Source organism: Gobio gobio (genome assembly GCF_949357685.1).
Source record: "Gobio gobio genome assembly, chromosome: 19".
Taxonomy (NCBI): domain Eukaryota; kingdom Metazoa; phylum Chordata; class Actinopteri; order Cypriniformes; family Gobionidae; genus Gobio; species Gobio gobio.
In genome coordinates, this window is record NC_137112.1 from 17,220,662 (window position 1) to 17,245,790 (window position 25,129).

The 25,129-nt window shown below is 39.5% G+C and overlaps 1 protein-coding gene across 2 annotated transcripts in view; it reads right to left on the reverse strand.

Annotated features, from left to right (window-relative positions):
• Nucleotides 1-1,086: 1,086 nt before the first annotated feature.
• LOC307142689 (thimet oligopeptidase-like) overlaps nt 1,087-25,129 on the reverse strand; it is a 39,428-nt gene continuing 15,385 nt past the window's right edge. For both annotated transcript variants that reach the window (XM_079843731.1, XM_079843730.1), the window contains 7 exons: nt 24,940-25,075; nt 16,296-16,662; nt 3,557-3,758; nt 3,284-3,470; nt 2,721-2,849; nt 1,489-1,625; nt 1,087-1,404 (listed from right to left, as the gene is read on the reverse strand). In XM_079843731.1, the coding sequence (XP_079699857.1) occupies nt 1,183-1,404; nt 1,489-1,625; nt 2,721-2,849; nt 3,284-3,470; nt 3,557-3,758; nt 16,296-16,662; nt 24,940-25,075 (1,380 nt within the window). In that variant the 3' untranslated portion in view covers nt 1,087-1,182. The remainder of the gene's footprint in view (nt 1,405-1,488; nt 1,626-2,720; nt 2,850-3,283; nt 3,471-3,556; nt 3,759-16,295; nt 16,663-24,939; nt 25,076-25,129) is intronic.

Below are 25,129 nucleotides of genomic sequence, written 5' to 3' on the forward strand. Positions count from 1 at the left end.
GAGCATTGAAGATGGGTCGAGGCTGGGTCTTACAACATGACAATGACCCGAAGCACACAGCCAGGATAACCAAGGAGTGGCTCTGTAAGTCCCCTAGCCAGTCCCCAGACCTAAACCCAATAGAGAATCTTTGGAGGGAGCTCAAACTCTGTGTTTCTCAGCGACAGGACAGAAACCTGACTGATCTAGAGAAGATCTGTGTGGAGGAGTGGGCCAAAATCCCTCTTGCAGTGTGTGCAAACCTGGTGGAAAAACTACAGGAAACGTTTGACCTCTGTAATTGGCTACTAAAAGGCTACTGTACCAAATATTAACATTGATTTTCTCAGGTGTTCAGATACTTATTTGCAGCTGTATCATACAAATAAATAGTTAAAAAAAATCATATTATTATCATATTATATTATTAATCATATCAGATTTTTTTTTTGATTATGTCTCTCACAGTGGACATGCACCTACGATGACAATTTCAGACCCCTCCATGATTTCTAAGTGGGAGAACTTGCAAAATAGCAGGGTGTTTAAATACTTATTTTCCTCACTGTATATATATATATATATACATATATATATATACACACATACATACACACTACCGTAAATGTGCTTAATGTCTTAATCTTCTTTATGCAAAATAGAATTTCTTGTTCTTATTCCTTTAGTTTTTGGGGTGAAATTCACCCAATATTAAGTTAATGCTTTGCTAATGACCTGTTGTGAATCATGTTACTGGTATTCCATACATGACATCAGCCAAATTATGTGTTATGAGTAGCCTGACAAGCCAGACCCACATCAAGATGTTAGGTCTGGGAACACACCATTGGCAGGGCTCAATCCGAGTGGTGGGATAAACGGTTGTCTTGCAAATTCCCTCTGCACGCAATAGGATAGCGCTACAACCAACCAGAGCAACGAAGAAGGTGAAGCGGAGCTAGTTGATAGATAAACTTTTGCCGTATCCGAGGGCAATACTCTAAACGCATCAAATTATGTGTTATGAGTGCAGTGAAGCAGTTCCCTGGCATTTTCTACAGGGAATTCATTAAGCTTCGTAGAAACCAGTTTAAACGCAACAAGATTGTCATTGAGATTTTTATTTTTTGGGGTGGGGGGGACATTTCAATACATTTTTCCCATTTAAAACAATGCTTCAAACATCCATAGTGTTAAAGCTCTTTACACAAGTGCAGGGTTGGGAGAAAGTGTGATAAGCGTTTTGTTTTTTAAGGAAGTATCAGTCTGAGACTTTAACGGCTTGGCCTTAGCCTTAACTGTGAGTCCTTTGCTCAGGAGGAATGCATCCTGCTTGGGTTCTCTTCCCAAGAACTTCTTCAGCATGTCAGCAGCATCCTCAGAGCCTCCAGGCTTCAGAACCCACTTCCTGTAGTCCAGACCCACCTGTTTAACAACACAGAATCATGAGTAGACATACAAAAGGCACATTTATGCAGAGGACTCACAAGCACTATAAGTTAAGCTAACCTTAGGGTTCATGATGCCTTCTTGCTTGAAACGGGTGTAGAACATGTCCATGGAAAAGACTTCACTCCACAGGTAACCGTAGTACTGAGCATCATATCCTCCTGCCAGGTGACCGAAGGTGGCAGGCATGTTTGTCCCTGTTAAAAACAACAACAAAAATAATTACATTTATAAAGTGCTAAAAGTAGAGATGACGTTTACAAATGTTCAGTATATATTTGTGCCAATTTTGCTATAGGTGAAATAAAATTAAGCAACATTGTGAAAATCATAGTAAATGTATTGTGCATGGCATAAATATACATGCAAGTTTATAAAAGCCATCCTAGGTGTACATGACTTTTCAAAAAGTATTATTATTAGCTTTACTGTTCACTTTCTGTAATTTCAAGGTAGACAGAAGTTTTATTTTGCCAGGGTTGAAATGAAGAATGAAGTTTGTGCATTTTAACAAATGGTATTATTATTTATTAATTAATTTACTTATTTATCAAAGTACACTCTAATGCACAATAGTAATCTATCATTTCATGTTTTACTGACATTTTATTTTGATGGGTTGTCGTGAAGACCTTTGATTTCCTGTTTGTATACGATGCGACAAATGCCGATAGTTTGATCAAATTAAACGAAATTTGAAACGTGAAATGTTCATTAACTGACTGCAACTCTAAAGATTTATGTGTCCTCATATAGTGAGACAGCAGACACTGAAATCATTGGGTGTCATTCACTATGTGTACTAGTAGACTAAACCGCGGCACTCATTCACACAGACACGGCAGAACATACAGACTTCAGATTTCAATAGCTGTCTTTATGAGATTTAATATTCAGACACTAGTCCGTATCAATGTCTGATTAATTGTACAGTCATACTTTTGCCCAAAAATTGCCCAATTCTGTGACCTTCCACTTTATGGAGTAAGCTCTATTTGTGACTGAATTCCGAGTCCATCAGTGTTTTCATCACTATGAAAATCATATTTGCATTGGTATTTGCAGTATTAAAGAGTTAGTTTTGTGAGTTATTTATTGTTGTGTTATAAAGTAATTACAATTAGAGTAAGAAGGATGTGCAGTTAATAGAGGACTGCTCTCTATACACTCTACATAGTGCTCTTCAATTCAGCTATGCACCAGTATGGCGGTATTTTAAAAAAATTACATCGGTTGCGAAATTGAAACCGGTTTACTGCCCAGCACTAACCGAGACCCAAATCTTATTTTACCTGGTGAAGCAGAAATACCCAGGATGTCTAGGCTGAGTTTGGCATACTCCTCAGCAGCGTCGATTCCATTCTTCATGTGCAAAGCCTGGTCCACCTTAGCAAGAACAATCTGCCTCAAGTTAAACAACCCTGAAAAAAGGAAACATTTTAATAATCCAGACTTAATAGATCTTGAAATCTGTGATACTGGAGGACATTTTTCCACAATCTCACATATTTCCTAGCTTCACAAAAAACAAAAAAACAAAAAAAAAAAGCAAGACGGGGCTTGCTTAAATTTTGAAAAGTATGTGTTACAAACCAAAATAAAGTTGGTGGTTGTAAGGAAGGGGTTGAATAATATGTCAGCCAAAAAGGTTCAGTGTTTAAACATTGTAATAAACAGCTTACCAAAAGACAATTTCCCTTTGGATTTATGATCACAGAAATATTCAATATAAGACTAGGAAAGTGTGTGAAAAATTACAGTGTAAGCTTTTATTTCAGGTTGACTTGTAGCTAGCAGGTGATCAGCTCAAGTTTTTGTTTGTGAAAATAACCACTGTCGTTTTGTCCATGGTCACCTGTGTTAGCAAGTCTGGACTTGATGAGTTTGTCCAGAAGCTCCTCTGGAATGGGTTTTCCAGTTTTGTAGTGCTTGGACATGCGCTGCAGTGGCTCCTTCTCCCAGACCCAGTTCTCCAACATCTGAGATGGAGCTTCCACAAAATCTGTCTCAACTTGAGTCCCGCTGAACATTGCAAAGTCAGTCTGAACAAACAAAAGTGCATCCATATTAATCTTCACACACTGCAAAATAGTTTACACTAAGTGACACTGAAAGGCTTAATTCAGACCTGAGCACAAAGCTGGTGCATCACGTGTCCAAACTCATGGAAGTACGTTTCCACTTCGTCGTGCTGCAGCAGGGATGGCGCATCAGCGGTGGCCTTGTTGAAATTAGTCACCATGGCAGCCACTGCCATTTGCCTGGTCCCATCCGGGAGCAAACAGCCGGGCTGCAGGTCAAAGCATGCAGCATGGCCGTACTTACCATCCCTACAAAGATAATGGAGAATTAGCGATTAAGCTTGTTGAAACTGCCACTGAAGCTCTGCGTTCAAGAAATAAATGGATTCAAGGTCTCATAAATTGCTTGTAATGCTTGAGGGTGAGTCAATTATGGGATAAATTTCATTTTTGGGTGAGCTAACCCTTTAAAGGGATACTTCACAGATACCAAAATGGGCTTTCAAGTAAACATGCCTATGCAGTAGAAAGTCATAAAGATATCAACTTTTATTGTTCCTGGGTGCAAAAAATTAAAAGAGTAGCCTAAATGTTTAGCAGGAGTGAGTTATTTTCAGTTTCCAGTGAAGGATCCAACGCGTTGTAGGCAGTGGCTATAGGGTGCAAGGAATCGCAAATATGGAGAGGACACTGTGACAGAAAAATCTGAAAAGCCTCCATGTTTGTAGTCAACATTTCAAGCTGGAGGAAAATGAACAGTGTTTTAGGCCAGATGGAGGGGAAACAACTGAAAGAAACTGCTGTTCAGTTAGTTCCACACAACCCTCTTCCTCTTTACTACTAGTTACAGAACCAAATAAACATAAACATCAGAAGGTATGTTGAAAGAAACAGTACAACTTACTGAAATGTATCATGTCATCACTCAATAAGGGATTCAACAGCTTGTAAAAATTGTCACGTACCATTAGGGGTGTCGAAATTAATTGCTTCTACGATGCAGACAAGGATGATTCGGTATTGGTTCAGTAATAGACCATAACTGATTATAATGTACTGATTCTTTTCTAACGTCATTTGCTGCGTACTAGTGGTGTCGAAATAAATTGTTTTTCTTCGATGCATCGCGATGCAGACAAGGACAATTCGGTATCGGTTCAGTAATAGACCATAACCGATTCTAATGTACTGATTCTTTTCTGCTGTCATTTGTCACGTACGTGCGTTGTCGCGGTAGCATTCAATGGCAGAGCGACGGGAGATGCAAATGTTTCATTTACATTTGGTCACAAATGTATCTCCGCAAAATGAATATAAATCCAATCTTTAATTCCCGCACTATATGCAGATTTATTGGAGTTCACGTCGCCGAAAACAACAGATGTGAGCTGCATTTTATTGATCATCATTGAGCCGCACGCTCTACTATTGCGGTCTTTGATTTTGAAATTAGTAATCAAAGACCGCAATAGGAGAGCGCGCGGCAACAGCACTGGTCAGATCATTACGTTTCTTTACTTTTAAAGGTCCCATGGCATGGCATTTTTCTATTATTTTATAATGTTTCCTGAGGTGTACTTGTATAGTTAGTATGCTTTTTACATATTTTTTTTTTCATAATTTAGAAATAAAAGGCATTTTTTCTATACTGTTATTACCCCTCTGGCTGAATGTCCTGTTTCAAGGGGCGTGTCTGCTGTGAGACTTCAGTGAAAACGGCCACTGTTGTGATTGGCTGACATCTTTGCATTTGAAATGAGTGTTAGATGATGTTGCGGAGGGGGCGTGGTTTAGCGAGGCACTGCACGCACTGACTGCATGCATGAGAGAGAGAGAGAGGCTGACTGTGCGTGAACCACTGAGAGTTGGAGTTGTTGAGAGCGCTGTGTTGTTAGCAAAAGCTTATTTGTAGCTGAGAGTTCTGAATAAACAGTCCCAGTCACGTCAACTCTGTCTTCCACCTTATTCTACAAACTTTGTAACACATGTAATGTACCATTACAGCCGTCGAGATGAATGAATCGTCAAAGTGTGGATTATAGCATTATTTTATGATCTATTCCCATCACATGAAAGGCTGCAGTGATGAGCATTGAGTATACAGACAGTCTGTTGATCGCGTGAATGCAGTGATCTCATCATTGCAGCGCGTTCTCTCACAAAATGCTTTCACCACAACAGCAAACACGACATCGACAGGAATACAGTAAGAGCTTTGTGCAGCATAACAGTGTCATTCATTATAAAGGCAGTTTGGGCAAGTGTGCAGATACACTCGCGACGTGTGATTGATTGCCATTTGCCTCTGGTAACCAGGGGCCTATACCATGAAGCCGGTTTAGCTGGCTAGCCAGATATGTTTAAGCTTAGTTTGTGCCAATCCTGGGTTTTAGGCACCATTAAAGTGGTTTGGCTTTTAGCAGTGTTCATCTCCATAGTAACTTACGCTCCACGGGTAACCTGCTCCAGGGCAGGTTATGTTCTGGATAGGGTTGGGAACCGAGAACCGGTTCTTATGCAGAACCGATACTGATTTTTGAATTTTCTGATTTTTGATTTCTGATTTTTAATAGCGAGCGACAGCTCACCTCATCATGAATATTAATTACGTTGCCTGCCGCTTTCAGGAGTGCAAAAAATTAACGCAGTTCAGCACTGAAAGCCCTCGCACTACACATTCGCGGTTTTGCGTCAGATATTTTCGCATGGTGAAGAGAAAGTCACAAGTATGTAGACATCCCAAGTCTCCCGAAGTTCCGGGAGTCTCCCGCATATTGATAGCGGCTCCCTAATGCCCGCAAATTAGTTAAATTCTCCCGCAATGTAGAGCGAGCCAGCAAGAGCGCGTATGCGAGACACAGACTGTGTACGCTCGCACGGCAGAAAGGGAGAGAGAGCGAGAGACCTTGCGTGTGTGTGCTAGTGTGCACCTAATGAAGCGCATGTAAGACAGAGCATCCTGATTGGCCTGTTTCGTTAAGTCAACCAATCAATTGTCAGTGTGGGCGGGCTACAACTAATTAATAAATAGAACTAATAAATATAATTTATAACTTGGTTTTATTCAGAGACAGAAAATGTAATAAGACAATTTCAGAGGTGTTCATTTGAACATTTAATTTTAATGTCCATAAATTACTTTTTTTTTTTTTTTGCCAGAATGGCTTACTGTAATATGTTCAATACAGGACTTTTTTTGATATTGCCAAACTGTAAATTAATTTGAGAGCAAGTAATAAACACAAAAAGAATTGTTTGAGTTGCGTATTGTGCCTTTTCCTTTACCACTATTTGTTTAATAATTTTAATGGAACCGGAATCGGAACCGGAATCATTAGGCGGAACCGGAACCGGAACCGGAAAATTTCTCACGATTCCCGACCCTAGTTCTGGATAAATTAATTAGAAATTAGACCAATCAGCTGTGAGCAAAGTGACACACCTCTGATGCAATGAAGTCACTTCCCCTGTTTATACTCCTAATTAAAGGTCACTACATAGCAAATGTTTTTTTAAAGACTAAAGTGTCTGGCTTTTAACAATGCTTATTTATTATAATAATTTTGAATGACTTAGATATCATTTAAAGCTACACTGTGTAACTTTTTTAGTCTATTCTTAGCTCAAAACACTTAGTTCTTTCAAAAATATATGTGCTCATTAATGTATATTTACTTCTTTCAAGTAATAAAGTATTCTCGTAAGTTTATAATATGCCATTGAAAATACATAAGGTAATGAGATCTAACGGTGGTCGCCATGTTGCCCCTCCATCTTGAAAGTACATTAGCCAAAGAGGGACATACCCGTAAATTCAAGCTTCGCCTTTCGCGTTTTAACCGGTTTTAATACTCGATGGCACTGTACACAATTCTCTGCCTCGCGCATGTGCGCGTCAACTTGTTCAGACTTGTCTGGTGCATGCGCAGAGAGTTTTCATCGCAGCAGCGTACAGTAACAGAGTTTTCATCTCAGCAGCGTCCAGTAACAGAGTTTTCATCTCAGCAGCGTCCAGTAACAGAGTTATACAGAGTTTTCCTTGCTTGTTTATTCCTCAAAAGTCTGTTTTTCCTTGTGTGGTATTTCTGTGCGTTAATAACTCCGTAAGTAATAATAGTTATTGTCATTGTAGATGTGTTTCAGAGTGTGTCATCGCGTAATTCAGTTGATGTCACCTCAGAAGTATTTTTGTGTCAACATACAATAGCGTAATGCTCACCTATTTGAATAATCATTCAGTTATTTTGTTATCAACAATGTTTATTCGTTTTTAGAAAATATTTGCTTGTAATGTATGTTGATGGATATTAACAATTGTTATACAGAGCGCACTGCAGTGTTAAAGCTGCGCACACACTTTTGTAATCCGACACCGCTTGTTAGCAGCAGCAGCGGCAGCTCCGCTCCTTTTAATGCAGCTGCATTTAGCGCCTATATATGGTACAATAAGCTGTGGTTTACGGTTACATTATACAAATGTAACTTATAAGTATAGTTATACAGTTCTTAACTGTGTATGTATATTTACCATCCTTATTTGTTCTCTCACAGAAACCACATTTATGTACATATCCACGCAAACCTGTTCATGCCTTGCAATTGGATGACTGAATAAACATTACTATCATCAAAGTTCACTCTGGATTAGCTGCAGTTCTTTCTAGCCGAATAATTAGGCCAGTTGAGTTCCAACCATCCCACTGCGCACAGAATATCCCACAGACACCGTGTCGAATGTGGACGAGGTCGAACTGGAAGGCCATGTTAATCTTGGACTAAATCGGCCACCTTAGGAGTTCAAACGAAATCGGAATTGAGAGGAACAGAAACTAAAATTCACTGGATGGTCATATACCTTTTCACCACTAGATGGGGGAAAATATCACAGTGTAGCTTTAAGTAATTATTATACCCTTAATCAATTACACATGTATCATTTTAGTTAATCAATCATTAATAGGCACATAGTTAAAATTGATAAAAATAGCCTATATAAAAGGTCATACAAATAAGCTTTAAAATAAATAAATAAAGCTATACAAATGACTACATGTGAGTTTAAATGTTCAATTCTCTCTATATATCAACTAAACTAGCTTCAGAACTTTTAATTGCACTAAGTAAGATTTTTCTTAAAGTTGTCCACTTTCATAGACAGCTCTTTTCTTCTTCCTGTGTAAACTTGTTTAAATTCTTAATATTTTCAATCATGTAATATTCTGCAGAAGAGAGAAATCAATTTCGCTGCTTCTCTCGCGAGAAGTAGATGTCAGTTTCACTGATCAACAGCGCGTGATTGGCTGTTCACTGCTGATGTCACAGCTAAAATCCTAAACTCAGGATCAAAGCCTGAGTTGACAGAGAAAGCAGATGATCAGCATCATGGGACCAACAAAGCCTAAATAGATTGGTTTGGTTTTATCAACTCGAAACTAATCCTGTAACCCTGAGTTTGTTAAACTACCATCATGGTACAGGCCCCAGGACTAACCACAACACAAACAGACCGCGGCCGAAGACAAAACATAATATGCAAATAAGTCCAATAAACATCTATGGATTCATTTATCTGTTGTCTGTGTGTGTTTATAAAGGGGATTTGGAGATGCGATAATGGTGTGAATATGTGTGTGTTATGTATGCTACTGAAGCGTTAACCTGACCCTCGTGTGCACCCAAGGGTAGGAAACAACAAACCAGGTGGATAATGGATCAAATATGCGTGTAAAATATTGTGCTGCTGTGATTGTGACAGAGCCCTCTGTCAAACGACCATTATAAAGAGTGTTCTCTGATTGCTCTCAGTAGTTTAATCACTTAAAAAACTGATTTGTTTTTAGGCATGTGCCGGTATCAAATGTTCATGTTGCGATTAATTGCTGAAGCTTTTATCACGGTATACGGTATTATCGCGATATTTAAAAAAAAGTTGCAAAAAAAAGTGTTGTCATACTATAACAGGTTTAAAAAAACTTTCTTATAACAAAAGAACCAAACATTTAAATTAGTGCTGTCAGTTAAACGCGTTATTAACGACGTTAACGCAAACCTATTTTAACGGCGTCAATTTTTTTATCGCGAGATTAACGTTCTTTTTGGTCTAACAAACTTTGTAGTTTTTTCACATGCTGTTGCAGCAACTAGTAACGTTAGAAAAACTACAACACCACTCCGGATGTAGCTAGACCGGAAACAAAACATCAGGCACGCTGCGGCTGCCCACACTTGTTTGGGCCATTAAAAGAGTAGACGTGGATGGCAAGCGTGAGACGCCGAAATGAGAAACGTATTATGCCATGGTTTAACTCAGGGGTCTTCAACTAAAAGTGCTTGTCTTGAGCGCTGCTTTCTGCTCTGATGGTGCATTCACACCGGACGTGAATGAAGCGTTTTGCACGAGTGATTTAAGTCAATGTAAAGACGCAAATAGACATTCTGCGGCGCGAATTAAGCGGCGTGCATGTCGCGTCATTCGCGTCCGGTGTGATTCGCACCTGCATGCTTGACCGCGCGTCTGGGTCTGAACGCAACAGTGAGCATTGCAACGTTAACTGTTTCATTAGCCTACGTCAAAAGGCTTCGCGGTCCGGATTTGGACCGGAGTCCGCTAGTTGGCGACCCCTGGTTTAACTGCACTATAGGCGGAGTCCTAGTTTACCTTGCATGTGCACTTTGTAATTTTATTTTGTATCACCCTGTTTTGATCCCTTAGAAAGGGCTGTTGAAGGGGCTGTTTGTGCAACAAAGTATTTTTTTTCACCCTTTTATTGATGGACAGTGTTACATTGTGTGAGCGATTATTTGCTCCAAGTGTGAATGACTGCTTCAAGTGAGAATGTTGGTGTGAAATCGAACACTACAGTATGCCAATGTTGTTTTCAATAAAACAAACATTTGAACAAAGCAAGCCGATCCACTTTTCTATGTTGATAAGAGCATTAAAATAAGAAAAAATAATGGGACAAAAAGAAATCAAGGGACATTTAGAATAAATAAAAATGTGCGATTAATTGTGAGTTAACTATGGCATTAATGCGATTAATCGCGATTAAATATTTTAATCGTTTGACAGCACTAATTTAAATACAATAAAGCAATACACAAAAATGTATAAAGTAAACAAATATTTGAAACAGATTAAAGTGCTAAAGAATTATAAAGAACAATAGGTAACACTTTACAATAATGTCTCGCCAGTTAATGCATTAACATTAACAAAGAGCGAATAGCTACATTTTTACAGAAGTTATTCTTCTTTGATAATGTTAGTTTAAAAAAGCAACTGTTAGTGTAAGCTCAGGTCCATAAAATAATACAGTTACAACTTTTGATTTTAATAATGTGTTATTAAATGCTGAAATGTACATTTAACTAAGATTAATACATGCTTTAGAAGTATTTTTCATTGTCAGTTTGTTAATGAATGAACTAATGTTAAATAATGGAGCCATATTGTAAAGTGTGTGATTGAACAACAGTCAGAACATATTCAAACAATATTTAGGGCATGTAATTTAAAACTTTAAAAAAAAATTTAAGTTTGAAAATGACTTTAAGTCTTTAAGTATTAGGTTATGTGATGACGATGACCGGATTGTGATTACTGGGGAAACGGCTGTATTTCTGCTGTTCCATCAGCGCCCTCTGCTGTCTGAAAGTGAATGTGCACTTCAGTGCGTCTACACGCCTTTCGCCATGTGCTCGGCTCATGAACGGTCTGTTTACATCAGTGCGCGTTCCTCTTTGACGCATTGTTCATTTTAAACGGTTGATGGGTAAAGTATTCTTAAAATACATTTTAAAAATCTGAATAATTCGTAATAAATAATTATTCATGGTATTTTGAAGTGCCCACGATAACAATATTGTGCATGTTCATTATTGCGGTATATCGTATTACCGTTTACCGGCACATGTCTATTCATGATACTAACAGAAACGATTGTTTTAGTCACTGGCTTGACTCACTGATGAATTACGCTTAGGGCATCAAGACGCGATCATTAAACGATCTAGAAAGAAAGTCTGAGTGAACTTGAATGATTAGCTACACATCAGAAATCACTGATCACAGATCAGGTATTAAAGGTCCCATGGCATGGCATTTTTATATTATTTTATAATGTTTCCTGAGGTGTAATTATACTGTTAGTATGATTTTTACATCATAAAATGTCATAATTTAGAAATAAAAGGCATTTTTTCAATACTGATGTTTGCCCTGTGGCTGAATGCCCTGTTTCAAGAGGCGTGTCTGCTGTGAGACTTCAGTAAAAACGCCCACTGTTGTGATTGGCTGACATCTTTGCATTTGAAATGAGCGGAGGGGGCGTGGTTTAACGAGGTCTACGAGGCACGAGCAGGTACAAGCTGCTGCCAGAGAGACGGATGGACCGGAGTTCACTTCACATCAGTTCTGTCAGTCTCAGTTCAGTGAACTGTTATAGTTACAGCATATACTTCAGGTTTATTTAGTCAGAGGGGCTGTCACTCATGTCAGAAAGTTAGTAACTTTAGTAAATTATGGATCAGCGCTGACTGGAGACGCGAACCGTTTAGAACGATTCAGTCCGATTTGGTGAACTGATTCGGTTCACTAAAAAGAACCGGTTCAAAAGAAAGATCGTTTGCGAACCGGACATCACTAATGTACCAGAGACTGAGCTCAGCGATCGCTAACAAAGTTATTTATAGTAACTACTGAGTTATGAGAGCGCTGTCAGTCAGCGCGAGTTTATTGTGTTTGTATCCAGTCCCAGTCACACCGAGTCCGTCTTCATCATTATTACCAACTTTGTAACACATGCAAAGTACCATTACAGCTGTCGAGATGAACGAGTTACGAGTAAGTGTTGATAATAGCATTATTTTTAGATATGTTCCAATCATATGAAAGGCGTCAGTGACGCGCATTGAGTACACAGCGCAAACAAAGACAACAGCATTAATCGAATGTAATCCAGTTTATAGTGGGGCTAGGCTGGCTAGCCCGGATATGCTCACGCTTACCCCCCGTCTGCTTAATCTCGCTTCGCGTAAGGTGCCTCCGCTGTGGGCCAGATGCAGTACTGGGGGTCGGTGATGTTGAAGGCCGACCGGTCAGTGCAGCCCGAGCTTCGGTGTGCGTGAGGTTTATCTCTAAAGATGTGACTCTGCTGATGTTGAGCAGAAACGACTGTATGCACATTTTATAACAGATAGACGCGACGAGGACATACAAAAACACTGACTCACAAGATAGAAAACACGAAAACACCGTTCTGTCTGGAGAGAGAGAAGCCGCTGAGTGTGCACGAATAATAAATAATTAGCTACACATCAGAAATCACTGACCACAGATCAGAAGGAACTGAAAAAAGACTTGTGTTTTCATTTGTACATCCAAACACTGAGAAACTGCCAGCGTTCACTCGTTCACAAGCAATGATATCTCGAGCGTTTGCATGGGCGTGCCAGATTCTCTGGGCGGAGGAAAGGGAGGTAACCGTTCCTGCTTGGACGTCAAACCAGGAGACTTCAGGATTGGCTAGTCTGGCCTGTCATTTTCTCAAAGGCAGAGAAAGAGAGCCAGAACTCGGATTTACACCGATCAACAATTCTATCCACTTGGGGACAATATTCAGGCTAGGGGAACTCATATTAATGTTGACCTTTAATGAACACTGTTACTCACTGTTTGTCGCGGTGCTGTCAAATCCATATTGTAAAGTCAGTTTGTAAAGCCTGTGCTGACATAAACTGAATCCATTTTCTCCAAATGCTCTGGGCGGGCAAAGCAGAGGAAGGGGAGGTAACCTTTCCTGGTATGACGTCTTAACAGGGAATGTCCAGATCAGCTCGTCTGAGCTGTCATTTTCTCAAAGGCAGAGAAAGACAGCCAGAACTCGGTTTACACCCAACAAAATTTCTAGCCACTTGGGGACCATATACAGGCTAGGGGAACTCATATTAATGTTAAAAAACCTAAAAAAATGAAATTTTCATGCCATGGGACCTTTAATGAATATGTTGAGCACCTGCAACACCGGTATGTTGAGCACCTGCAACTTTACTCTCTGTAGTTTGTGCATTTGCATGATGAAGAGATACGCAGCTGCTCGTATGCGGCAATGCGTGTTTCAGTAGCGCCGTCATATCTGGCTATGTCATATAGCCCATAACACGCTCACACGTAAATTTTTTTTTAGCATTGTTGCGATGAGTAAAATTTACATGTGTGATTTCAACAACCAGATGTATTTAGTCTTTAGATTTGACTGTAATGCGGCCCAGACCACCTCCTGAAGTGGCTATTAGTATTTTGTGTATTTGTTCTAAATGCTCCGGTTGTCTTCTGTGCCCAGACTTGAGTTTTGTTTGATACATTCAAGAAGCGCATTTTATTTGAGCAGGTAAAATTAAAGGTTCAGTTCATATAACTGACTGACAAAATTGTATACATGAGGATGCAGTGCATCGTCAATGCATTGTGATGCATCGTGATATCGAATTGAAATGAATCTATGGTATGATAATCGTGATCGAACCGTGAGACCAGTGTAGGTTCACACCCCTACGTACCATCACGTTACATTGACCTCAGGATTGCCATTCAATGTCCATAACTCAGTTAGCTAGGGGGAAAAAAAAATCTTTAAACTCTAAAAGATAAGCATTTTGCTAAATGTATGTACCATTTTATATTCTGTATTCTTTTACTTTACTTTTCAAACATTATCTAGTAAATAATGAAGACAACAGGTTATTACAGCCACAATTTAAACAATTATATTTCAACAAATTAATTATTAATTATACAAAATTATTTTGGTGCATAACTTCCAACTTTCCAAGGCAGTCTGTTCCTCTGCCTGCAGATTACCACAGTAATCATAATACCGGTACCGTTCTCATCGTGACTGGCGTTCAGCACTGCATCTTTAATATTTTTATTTTTTTAAAGAGCCTGTCTCAGGACACAGTTCTGTCACATCCATTTGTGCCCTCTCTAGACAGGGCTCCAGAGTGCGACTATATGGTTGCATTTTGCGACTCAAATTTGAGAGTGTGCGACTGAATTTTACACCCAGTCGCACATGTGCGACCAGTAAATTTGCCTGCTGTCGCTACTGGAGAAATTAAGAAAATACACTTACTATTTATAATTGATAGACGTTATGTCTGGCAAATTCTATCTTTCTATATGAGATAATATTAAACCATTTGTCCGTGATGCATTTTTGCTATTCGCAATCCAGAAGAGAGAGAAAGCGAGCGAGCTACAGCGAACACAACACGTCAGTCAGCTTAATGTGTGACGATGGCCAAGAGAACTACACAAAAGTTTAGTCTGCTTAAACTTTAGGGATGTGCTGTGATATTAATCTAATTTTATTTTCGATTTTGGCTTCCAAGAATTATAAAAATATGGTATGAGGTAAAACTATTCCTATAGCCGTGTTCAGTCGAGCGCGACATCCTTCCCTTCACAGCCTTGCGCTGTCATTTCTCCTTAAACCTAAACTAAACGTCAGATTCAGTGATTGTTGTAAACTGCAGTCTCTACTGTTGCTAAACTGCGGGATGTGTTTAATAAAGAGCTATTAAATGCACAATAATCCGCGCAAGAGACGCGGTTTCCAACTTCAAGGCGGCTTATGTGTGTGTGCTGCGAAATGGACCGACTTGCACTTAATATTTTAGGCTTCGTGTGCGCGTCTAAACCATCAAATAAACAACAAATAGCCTGTGTCAAAATGATCGGATTGGAGAGTAGTTATTTTAACAGTTTATATCCTAAATGGGCGTAAATAGTTTGGAGAAATAGGAGAATATGATATTATTAATTCTGCATTCGATCGGTCTTAAAGGGACAGCGTCTAATAAACCTGCTGACGATTGAGCCATTAATTCGAATCGAACAAAAGGCAAATAGAAAATATTCACATCTCTTGAATTAATAACTTTAGCTTGCATTAATCTATCAATTTATACTGTGAAAACTATGCAGTGTTATTTTACATTTCATTACTTTATTAGATTTCTTTGTAGGTTTGTTCTTTACTGTAATATTAATGTTAGCAAACCTTCCGAATGCCTGCACACTGGTCCATTTACAAATAGATGTTTTATATTTTTGTTCAAACTTTGCGGTTTCTTTTGCTATAGATATTTTACTTTTCAGATTATAAAGCCATGTTAATTGTGTTCTTAATTATGTTTTTTTTTTATAAAAAAAAAATATAAAGTATAATAAAAAGAACCGTAATAATACTGTTAAAGTACCGGATCGATAAGCAGTATCGGTAAGAGTAGTAATACCATTAAAACCTTAACGATACCGATCCCTATTAGTAATACAGTGGAAATTAGTAGATTTGGTTAGCATGTTGATTTACGGTGTGCGCCCCTAAAATTTCTGATTGTGCCCCTAAAATTTTCAGTTGGGGGCCAGTGTGCTCCTAGTGAAAAAAGTTAGTCTGGAGCCCTGCTAGAGTAAATGGACGTTATTCTTATTTGTGCTGAATGCTGCTGAAAATTATTTTGCAATTATAAAATAAAAAATGAGGTCCCTATTTGACTCGTTTTTTAGAGTGGTTGAATATTCTGCAAAAAGTTACATCACACAATCATGACCAATCATTCTTTACATTATTGATAATTGGTGTCAACTCGGAGTACCTGTGCACATCCTTATTTCTAGTAATACACATTAATGATTCTTAAGAAAAAAAAAGAAAAAGAAAATTGAACATTAAGTATTTTTAGGAACCCAAAGATAGCAGTTAAGAAATGTGTTCTTAAGAATGAAAGATTTCCAGATCCCCACCAGCACAATTTCTGTAGAAACTAGGTATGAGTGCTTACCTGGGGAAAAGATCCAGATAAAACTGGCCCAACACCTGGCCTGAGGAGCGGTCTTTAACGCAGTACAACGTCACATCATCGTGCCAGACAGGTGCTCCCTCTACCTGCTGAAAGTTGAGATTAAATAGCTCCTGATAGATGTCCAGAAGGCCTTTGGTAACCACCTCCATTGGGAAATACTCCTTTAGCTGGTTCTGATCCACTGCATACTGGGTCTCCTCCACCTGGGTCATGTAGTAACTTGTGTCCCAGGCGTGAAGTTCTCCAGTGAAGGAGAAATTTCTCTTCTGGCTCTCCTGTTCCTTCAGCTTCAGAAGGACAGCCCTCTCCTCCTCACCCAGCGGCTTCAGTTTACTGGCCAGATCCTCTACATTGGGAAATAGAACAAAGGGTTAAACACAACAGCACAAAGATAACAATGAACAAACGAACAATGAACAGTATTTTTTTATTAACTAACTGTTGTGTATTTACAAAATGCTAATGGTCCTTTCTGTATTTCCATACCTCCCTTTTGTGTTACGGGATTTTGGTATGGTAAAAACGTCACTTGATGTTGGCGCGCTATTGAGGAACAATAAAGACGGCCAGTTTGATTTCAAGCTCACTCTCACCTCACGTGTATTCTTACAGCAGAATATCAGTAAGATATAACATAATTGGCGACGAGGACGTTTCGTACCACACAGAGTTTTTGTTTTCGTATGACAGATGTTCGTGCCGCAAATTCCCCGTCTCGACCTCGCCATCTTCCACGAGGGAGAAGCGTGAATGCACGGCGACCCCGCACAGAACCGCGACGATCGGAGCTGAACAAGTTGTCTTGGCTGGAAGGAAATAGAGAGAAAGACAGGAAAGAAGCAGATCGACGAACGCGGATTAAGAGGGGGAGAGGAATCGCAAGGCTGATGAACAAAGAAACATTAAGAGGAGTGAGTAAACAAAATGGCTGGATTAATCGGTAGCATTGGATCATTTGATGAATCCGTGGAACAGTGGAGTGCCTATACTGAACGTTTTGACTACTTTGTGCTGGCAAATGAGATCAAAGACGCAGCCATAGTGCCAACTTTTCTGAGTGTCATGGGTGTGAAAACATTTAATCTGCTGCAGAGTTTAACACAGCCAAACAGACCGGGTGACAAATCCTATCAGGAAATAGTGGGTTTACTTAAAGACCACTATTCACAGAAACCACTGATTATTGCTGAAAGATTCAGATTCCACAAAAAAAAATCAGCAAGATGGCGAATCCATCTCTCAATTTGTGGCTGTGTTGAAACAACTATCTGAATATTGTGAGTTTGGCCAGTCACTGAGTGACACCATACGTGACAGGCTTGTCTGTGGTCTTCGAAGTGAGGCTATACAAAAACTGAAAGTAATTTAACGTTATAAAAAAGGCCATAGAAATCAGCACATCTATGGAAATGGCCGCAAAAGAGGCACAACAACTAAGTGCATCGACCCAAGTGCACAAGGTTTATGCCGACAAAAACAAGTCAAACTCAGATAAACCATGTTATCGATGCGGAAAAGGGGGACATCAGCCAGGAGACTGTTGGTGCAAGGACATGAACTGTAGAAATTGTGGCAAAAAAGGTCACATTGAGCGTGCCTGCTGTTGGGGAAAAATTTAAATCACAGAATAAGATTTATGTTTGAGTTCACACAGAAATCAACATCTGTTTCAGCCATGCAAAACACCTTTGACACAGGTGTCTGTGGAAACCCAGGGGGGTACCAGCGGGACATCTAGATTGAGAGCCTTCCTGAACCAAAGGTGTCGCATAATTTAAATTAGTTCTAAGACAAAGAGGGACCATTTGTGTATTGTGTTTCTTGCCTTTACCTTGTATGGAAATGGAAAACTACTGAGAAGGGGTTGTTTAGACATAAGAAGCTTGTGGTTTCTTTGTGTCTCCAGTTCACACTCAAGGCAGCCTCGAATGGCTGCACTGACCGTGGCTCTTTCTTGCAAGAAAAATAAATCTTTATAAAGACAATTGGATTATGGTTTGTCTCTTATTAGTGATGTCAATGAATTTAAAATTAATTTTTCAAAAATTAATTTTTGCCATAACACTACAAAAACAAAAAGACACAACCAAGTAATTACGCTGGACCTAAAATGAAAAGTCATCAAAAATTCAAACAAAAGTTTGTGAACCAATTGGAAAACACTCAGACAACACAGAGTGATTCGGGTACAGAGGACGAGGACGCTCTGTGTTTTATCTGTTTCAGGAGAAGGACGAGGCTACTGGGTGACTCCGTTTCTGGACGGAAAACCAGTACACATGCAGGTAGACACAGGAGCTGCGGTGTCATTGGTTTCAGAGACGACATTAAAGGAAATTACATCACACAAAAGACATACACCGGTGAGATAGTTCCTGTTAAAGGGGTTATTGGGGTGACAGTTGAACTCAATATGCAAAAAAGGAAACTACCACTGTACGTTATTGATGGCAATCACCCAGCCTTGCTAGGAAGGGCTTGGCAAGAGAAGAACAAGCTGAATTGGCAAGAGGTCCATCTGATAAATGAAAACACAAACCTGCAAGGAATTCTAAATAAATATGCAGATGTGTTCAGTGATGAACTTGGAAGTATGAAGGACATTGTAGCGAAATTGACAGTGAAGCCAGGCAGTCAGCCAAAATGTTTGAAAGCCAGACCTGTACACTTAAACCCAAGGTGGAAGCCGAACTGAAGAGACTCATAAAGGCTGGAGTACTACGACCAGTACACACCAGTGAATGGGCTACACCTGTCGTGCCGGAAATGAAGAAGGATGGGTCCCTTCGATTGTGCAGAGATTTTAAGGTAACCGTAAATCCAGTTCTGACCCCAGAGCAGTATCCGCTGCCACTTATCGAGGATCTCTTTTTTGGTCTTGCTGGGGGCCAACGGTTCAGTAAAATAGATTTGTGCCAGGCATACTTACAGATGCACGTGGACCCGAGCACACAAAATCTTCTTACCATTGTGAAGCATAAGTGAATGTATCAATTTCAGAGACTTCCATTTGGGATTACCTCAGCGCTGGCACTATTTCAAAGAGCAATGGACCAGATTCTCAGTGGGCTGACCGGGGTGCAGTGCTACCTTGATGATTTGCTGATTACCGGAAAGAATGAGCAAGAACATTTGAGTAATTTGGAAGCCACCTTGCAAAGACTGCAGAGTTTCGGACTGAAGGTCAGGAAGGACAAGTGTGAGTTTTTCTGCCTTTCCGTTGAGTATTTGGGCCAATTGATGGTTCGGGGTTTCATAAGGCACCCTCAAAAGTGAAGGCAATAGTGGAAGCACCAGCTCCGCAAAACGTTAGTCAGCTTCGGTCTTTTTTGGGGCTGTTGGCTTATTATGCAAAGTTTGTGCAAAATCTAGCTAACAGGCTAAAACCACTGCACGAACTACTGAACAAATTCAAAAAGTGGGAATGGACTAAACAATGTGAGGAATCGTTCACTGAAGTGAAAATGGCTTTAGCGCAGTCTGAAGCACTCACCCATTTTAACCCTGCTCTGCCAGTGCAGCTGGCATGTGACGCGTTGCCATTTGGCGTGGGGCGGTGGTGTCACACACCATGCAATCAGGTGAGGAAAAACCCATCGCTTTTGCATCACAAACTTTGAGCAAGGCTGAAGGCAACTATGCCCAAATTGAGCATGAGGCACTTGCCATTGTGTTCGGGGTGAAGAAATTTAATCAGTTCTTGTTTTGAAGGCGATTTACGCTCCTAACAGATCACAGACCTCTCACCTCCATCTTTTGCCCACATTCAGGCATTCCTTCACTTGCAGCTGCAATAATGCACTTGTTTTCCTTTCTGCACATCAGTATGATATCAAATACAGACGATCAGAACATCATGCCAATGCCGATGGGCTTTCCCGACTGCCGTTGCCCACTACTCCTCTACAACCAGCAAAGGCGTAAATCTTCTATTTCAAAGAGGTGGACAATTCCCCAGTAACAGCAGCTCAGGTAAAAAAGCACACACGTACTGACCCAGTGATGTCCAAGGTTTTGGATCTCGTGCTCAGAGGGGAAGTGGGAGAAATGTCACCGCTCTTAAGGCCTTATGTGAGCAGGAGAAATGAGCTAACAGTTGAATCTGGTTGTCTACTATGGGGCTCAAGGGTCATTATTCCACCACCCTTAAGACGACGAGTACTTGAGAAGCTTCATTCTGGACACTGTGGAGTAGTTTGGATGAAGGAAATCGGCCGTAGCTACCTTTGGTGGCCAGGTGTGGACTCTGAGATTGAAGAGAAGGCCAAATCGTGCAGTGCATGTCAAAAGCTGAGAAATACCCCTCAACCAGCCCCGTTACACCCCTGGCCCTGGCCTGAGGAACCATGGGTGAGAGTTCATGTTGATTTTGCAGGGCCATTGGAAGACCATATGTTTTTAGTTCTTATGGATGCCCACAGCAAATGGCCAGAGGTTGAGATAATGAAAAACACTTCATCAGTGAAAACGGTGGAAGCCCTTCGTTCAATTTTTGGTAGTTTTGGCCTCCCTCAGCAACTTGTCAGTGACAATGGACCTCAGCTGGTCTCAGAGGAGTTTGAGGCTTTTATGAAGGCCAATGGGATTCAACACATTCGGTCAGCACCTTATCACCCGTCCACTAACGGTCTTGCTGAAAGGTTTGTCCAGACGATGAAGCAAGCTCTTAAGTCAACACAGGGGAAAGGATCACTAAATCAACGCATCAACATTTTTTACTCACTTAGAAACACCACCCATGCTACCACCAAAGTGTCGCCTGCCACCGCAATGCTCAAAAGACAGCTTCACACTCATCTGGATTTGTTGAAACCCCAGAAAACAAAACAAATTGTTCAAGTACAACAAAACATTCAGATAGAACAACGTTTAAAAGCAAAACATCGTTGTTTCAGACCTGGAGACAAAGTGTTAGCTCATAACTATGGAAAAGGTGTCAAATGGCTACCAGCAGTGGTGATTGCACAAACTGGCCCAGTGTCTTACACTGTTGAACTTGTCGACGCTCACCTCATCTGGAAAAGTCATGTAGACCAGTTACTAGCTGCAAATTCTGGTGAAAGCTCAGAAGAATAGGTGACGACGGTTCCTTATTCAGAAATGTCTCCAGATTACCACCAGCTGCTTGAGCATTCTTCTGAACCAACCTTTGGGAATGCAGTGACTGAGACTTTGCCAAGTCAGGTGAAAGACACTTTTCCTACAACTCAGCCAGTGTCCTTGTCAAACCAAACTCCTGTTAAAAAGACTGTGACTGTGAGCGTACAGAGGGATCGGCCGTTTCCTCAGAGAGAAGGCAGACCTCCGAATAGACTGACACTGTAGCTAGTGACAAACACACAACATTGGGGCAGAATAATCCCCAGGGTCCTGTCTGGGAATCGAGGTAGTCTACCCTCTTTCCCTAGTTAGGTTAAATAAAAAAAATTTAAAATACAATTTTTTTTAGAAGTAATGTTCATTTTCTTTATGGTTTCAAATTTAGGACGAAGGAATATGTTGTGTATTTACGAAACGCTAATTGTCCTTTCTAGGGGTGACCCCGAATAGTCAAAGATTCGATGCATCGATATACGGAGCCTGATTCGACCACCAATCTCACAGTCGAATCTTCGTGGGTGTTATGAAACGAGGATCATACCATTTTGGCAATATGGGGGTGCGTAATGTCTAATTTCACACAGAACTACTGGTTTTGTATGGTTATATTAAGTTATATACAGCCTTTAATTATGATAATGCTGTAAAAAAAAAACGTGAAAAGAAAGAAGCGTTCAATAAATATTTTTAACGTGTGTGTGTGTGAATAAATCCAACCACCCCTGTGACAGATTTAAGTTTCACTTTCCCTGATCAGTGACAGACGAGGCTCATCTTGGCGGCAGGGATTACTTAATGTCTGGAATAAGAAACTCTAAAGTGTGGATGCACTTTGAAATCGTAAAAGATGATCCAAAAAAAGTAAAATGCAAGTTGTGCCAACAGCTCATGTCCTACCACTCATCAACAACAAACATGGCTTTCCACTTAAAACGGGCAAGTTTAAGAGCGCACTGCAGCCGGCCAACGTTAACAAGTTGGTTTTCCCCGCACACAATTCGAAAAGACTCAAACGCACACAAGCAGAGTGAAAGACTGGATTTTTTTCGATCGGGTAGGGTACAAGTGTTTTCAAACATTTCAGCCGTTTCTAATTTTAATTTGCTGTGAACATGTTTAGCAAAAAAAAACTGCCAGTTTAGCGTTTATTGTTGTTTCGGCAGTTAAAAAGAGAAATTTCACAATTCTGGCTAAACTTTTGTTGTTTTAATCATTTATTAATTTTTATTTTATTTATTGGTCACTCAGGGTTACTTAATTTAACTGTGGCTTGTGTTTTTTTATATATGAAGAGTTCAGATGCTTAAGATGCACTGAGTGAATGCTCTCCGCATATAGTATACGTTCATAAAATACTTTCACTTCAAACCCACTAAATCCCAGCCTCAGCCCATTCAGAAGTACCGGTACTTGGGTAGAAACCTATACATAGAAACCTGTCAAAAATGCTTATTTTAAAGAAAGATGTCAGACGGACTTGGAGGCTTTTGCATCTGAAGTCTTATGTTCCCCTGCACTTTGGCATTTTGCACACATTTATTATGCTCCCTGTGACTTGATTTCGTTTTTATCTTTTTTTTTTTATTATTAGTAATGTATATTCTGTTCTAATTTAATTCTGTAAATTAATGCTTTTTATTGTTTTTCGTTGTCTCGATGTTGCGCTGCACTGAAAGCATGCTGGCACAGCAATTTTGCCGATTTAATTTAATTTTGCAAAATTTGAAATGCAAATCCTGTCTGCAGTCAGTGTGTTCTTTTCCTCTCTAGGCAGGTATTTTTTTTAGGTTTATTTATCAAAATGTTCTTTTATATATTTGTGTGATGTTCTGTATTTCGATCGCGGCTGTAAAATGTTACGAGAAACCGTTTTACGAATGTTTATCCACCACATTACCTTTTATTTAAACCAAAATAAGAAAGCCATTGTCAGTTCGTCTGTCAATTGGCAGGCAGTTTTGGTCGCTTTATTAAAAGTTATTGCTGTGTGGAGTGTGTAAAAGAAAATAAAAATAGTTTTACCCTCCTGCTGACTGTCGTGCCCCTCCCAGTCCCAACCCATTCACACACACATAGATGATTCGACTATCGGTCGACTAGCCTATAGAAAGATTCGACAATTCTGATTCGAATGTGTAAATCATTAGTCGGGGACACCCCTAGTCCTTTCTGTGTTTCCATACCTCCCTTTTGTGTTACGGGATTTTGGTATGGTAAAAACGGCACTTGAAAAACGGTGCGCTATTGAGGAACAATAAAGACGGCCAGTTTGTTTTCCAGCACAGTCTCGCCTCACGTGTATTCTTACAGCAGAATATCAGTAAGATATAACACTAACATTTAAAATTTAAATTAACAATATAAAATAACTGGTTGTCTGTTTTTAATATATTTGCAAATGTTCTTGTGATGGTAAAATTTATTTTTTAGCAGTCACATGATCCTTCAGAAATCAATCTAATATGCTGATTTGGTTCATTTATTATCATCATCATTTTGAAAACAGTTGTACTGCTTAATATTTTTGTAGAGATTTTTTGTCAGTTCAAAAGTAAAGCTTTTATTTGAAATAGCTTAGTCACCTTTCATCAATTTAAATGCGTCCTTGGCAAATAAAAGTATTTATTTCTCATAAATATTTTACCTATATTAAATAAATAAACAGATTATCTCAAATTCTTGCTTTTACACATTATAACAGCATTTTAAAAACAGTTTCAGCACCAATAACAGGTCTATTCCTTTATATACAGTCGTACATACACCCTGCACCTTGCAGAATCTGCAAAAAGTTAATTAACAAAATAAGTGGGAACATACAAACTGTTTTTTTTGTAATACTGTCCTGAATAGGATATTTAGCATAAAAGATGTTCACAAGACAACAAAAGTTGACAACTTTTGAACCGGATAAAGATATCCAAATTTTTCTTATTTTCTTTGATTATCAATTTCTCTCATGTACTGCCCTTCGGAAGCAATAGAAGACAAATTAAGTACAATTAACCGTGATCCTCAAATCACCCCACGGCTCTTAATGCATTGTGTTTCCTTCTGGAGCATCAGTGAATGTTTGAACCCTTTTAATAATTGTGTTCGAGTCCCTCAATTGTCCTTAGTGTGAAAAGATGGATCTCAAAATATATTTTTAAAAATCATACATCCACTGCTGGAAAGGGTTCAAATATGCAAAAGATGCTGGAAAATTTGCAGGACCTGAAGGATTTTTCTGAAGAACATTGGGCAGTTTAACTGCTTAGGACAAACACGGGACTCATGAACAAACATTACAAAACAAAACAGTAGTGGATCATCCAGGCAACGACAATATTAAGAATGAACTTTCGTAAACTTTTGAATGGGGTTATTTTTATAAATTCGGCTATTTTTTTGTCTTGTTAGTTATTCTAACAAAATAGTATAGTCCACATTTTGCAGATTCTGCAAGGTTTATGTAAACTTTTGAGCACGACTGTACGAGACTCTTTTGGGTACATTTCCATGTAAAGACAGCAGTCATTACCAAGGAAAGTTGCAACCTTCTTGGAGGTCTTGGCCATGTTCATCTCAAGCACAAAGTCAGCATGAGTGCTGAAGCCCAGCAGGCTGCTCTTCTTAGAGCGCAACTCTACAAGCTCCTTCAGAATAGCAGAGTTCTCCTGTCAGGGGAATCATTACAATAACATTATTAAAATGACTCATTTGCATTATTT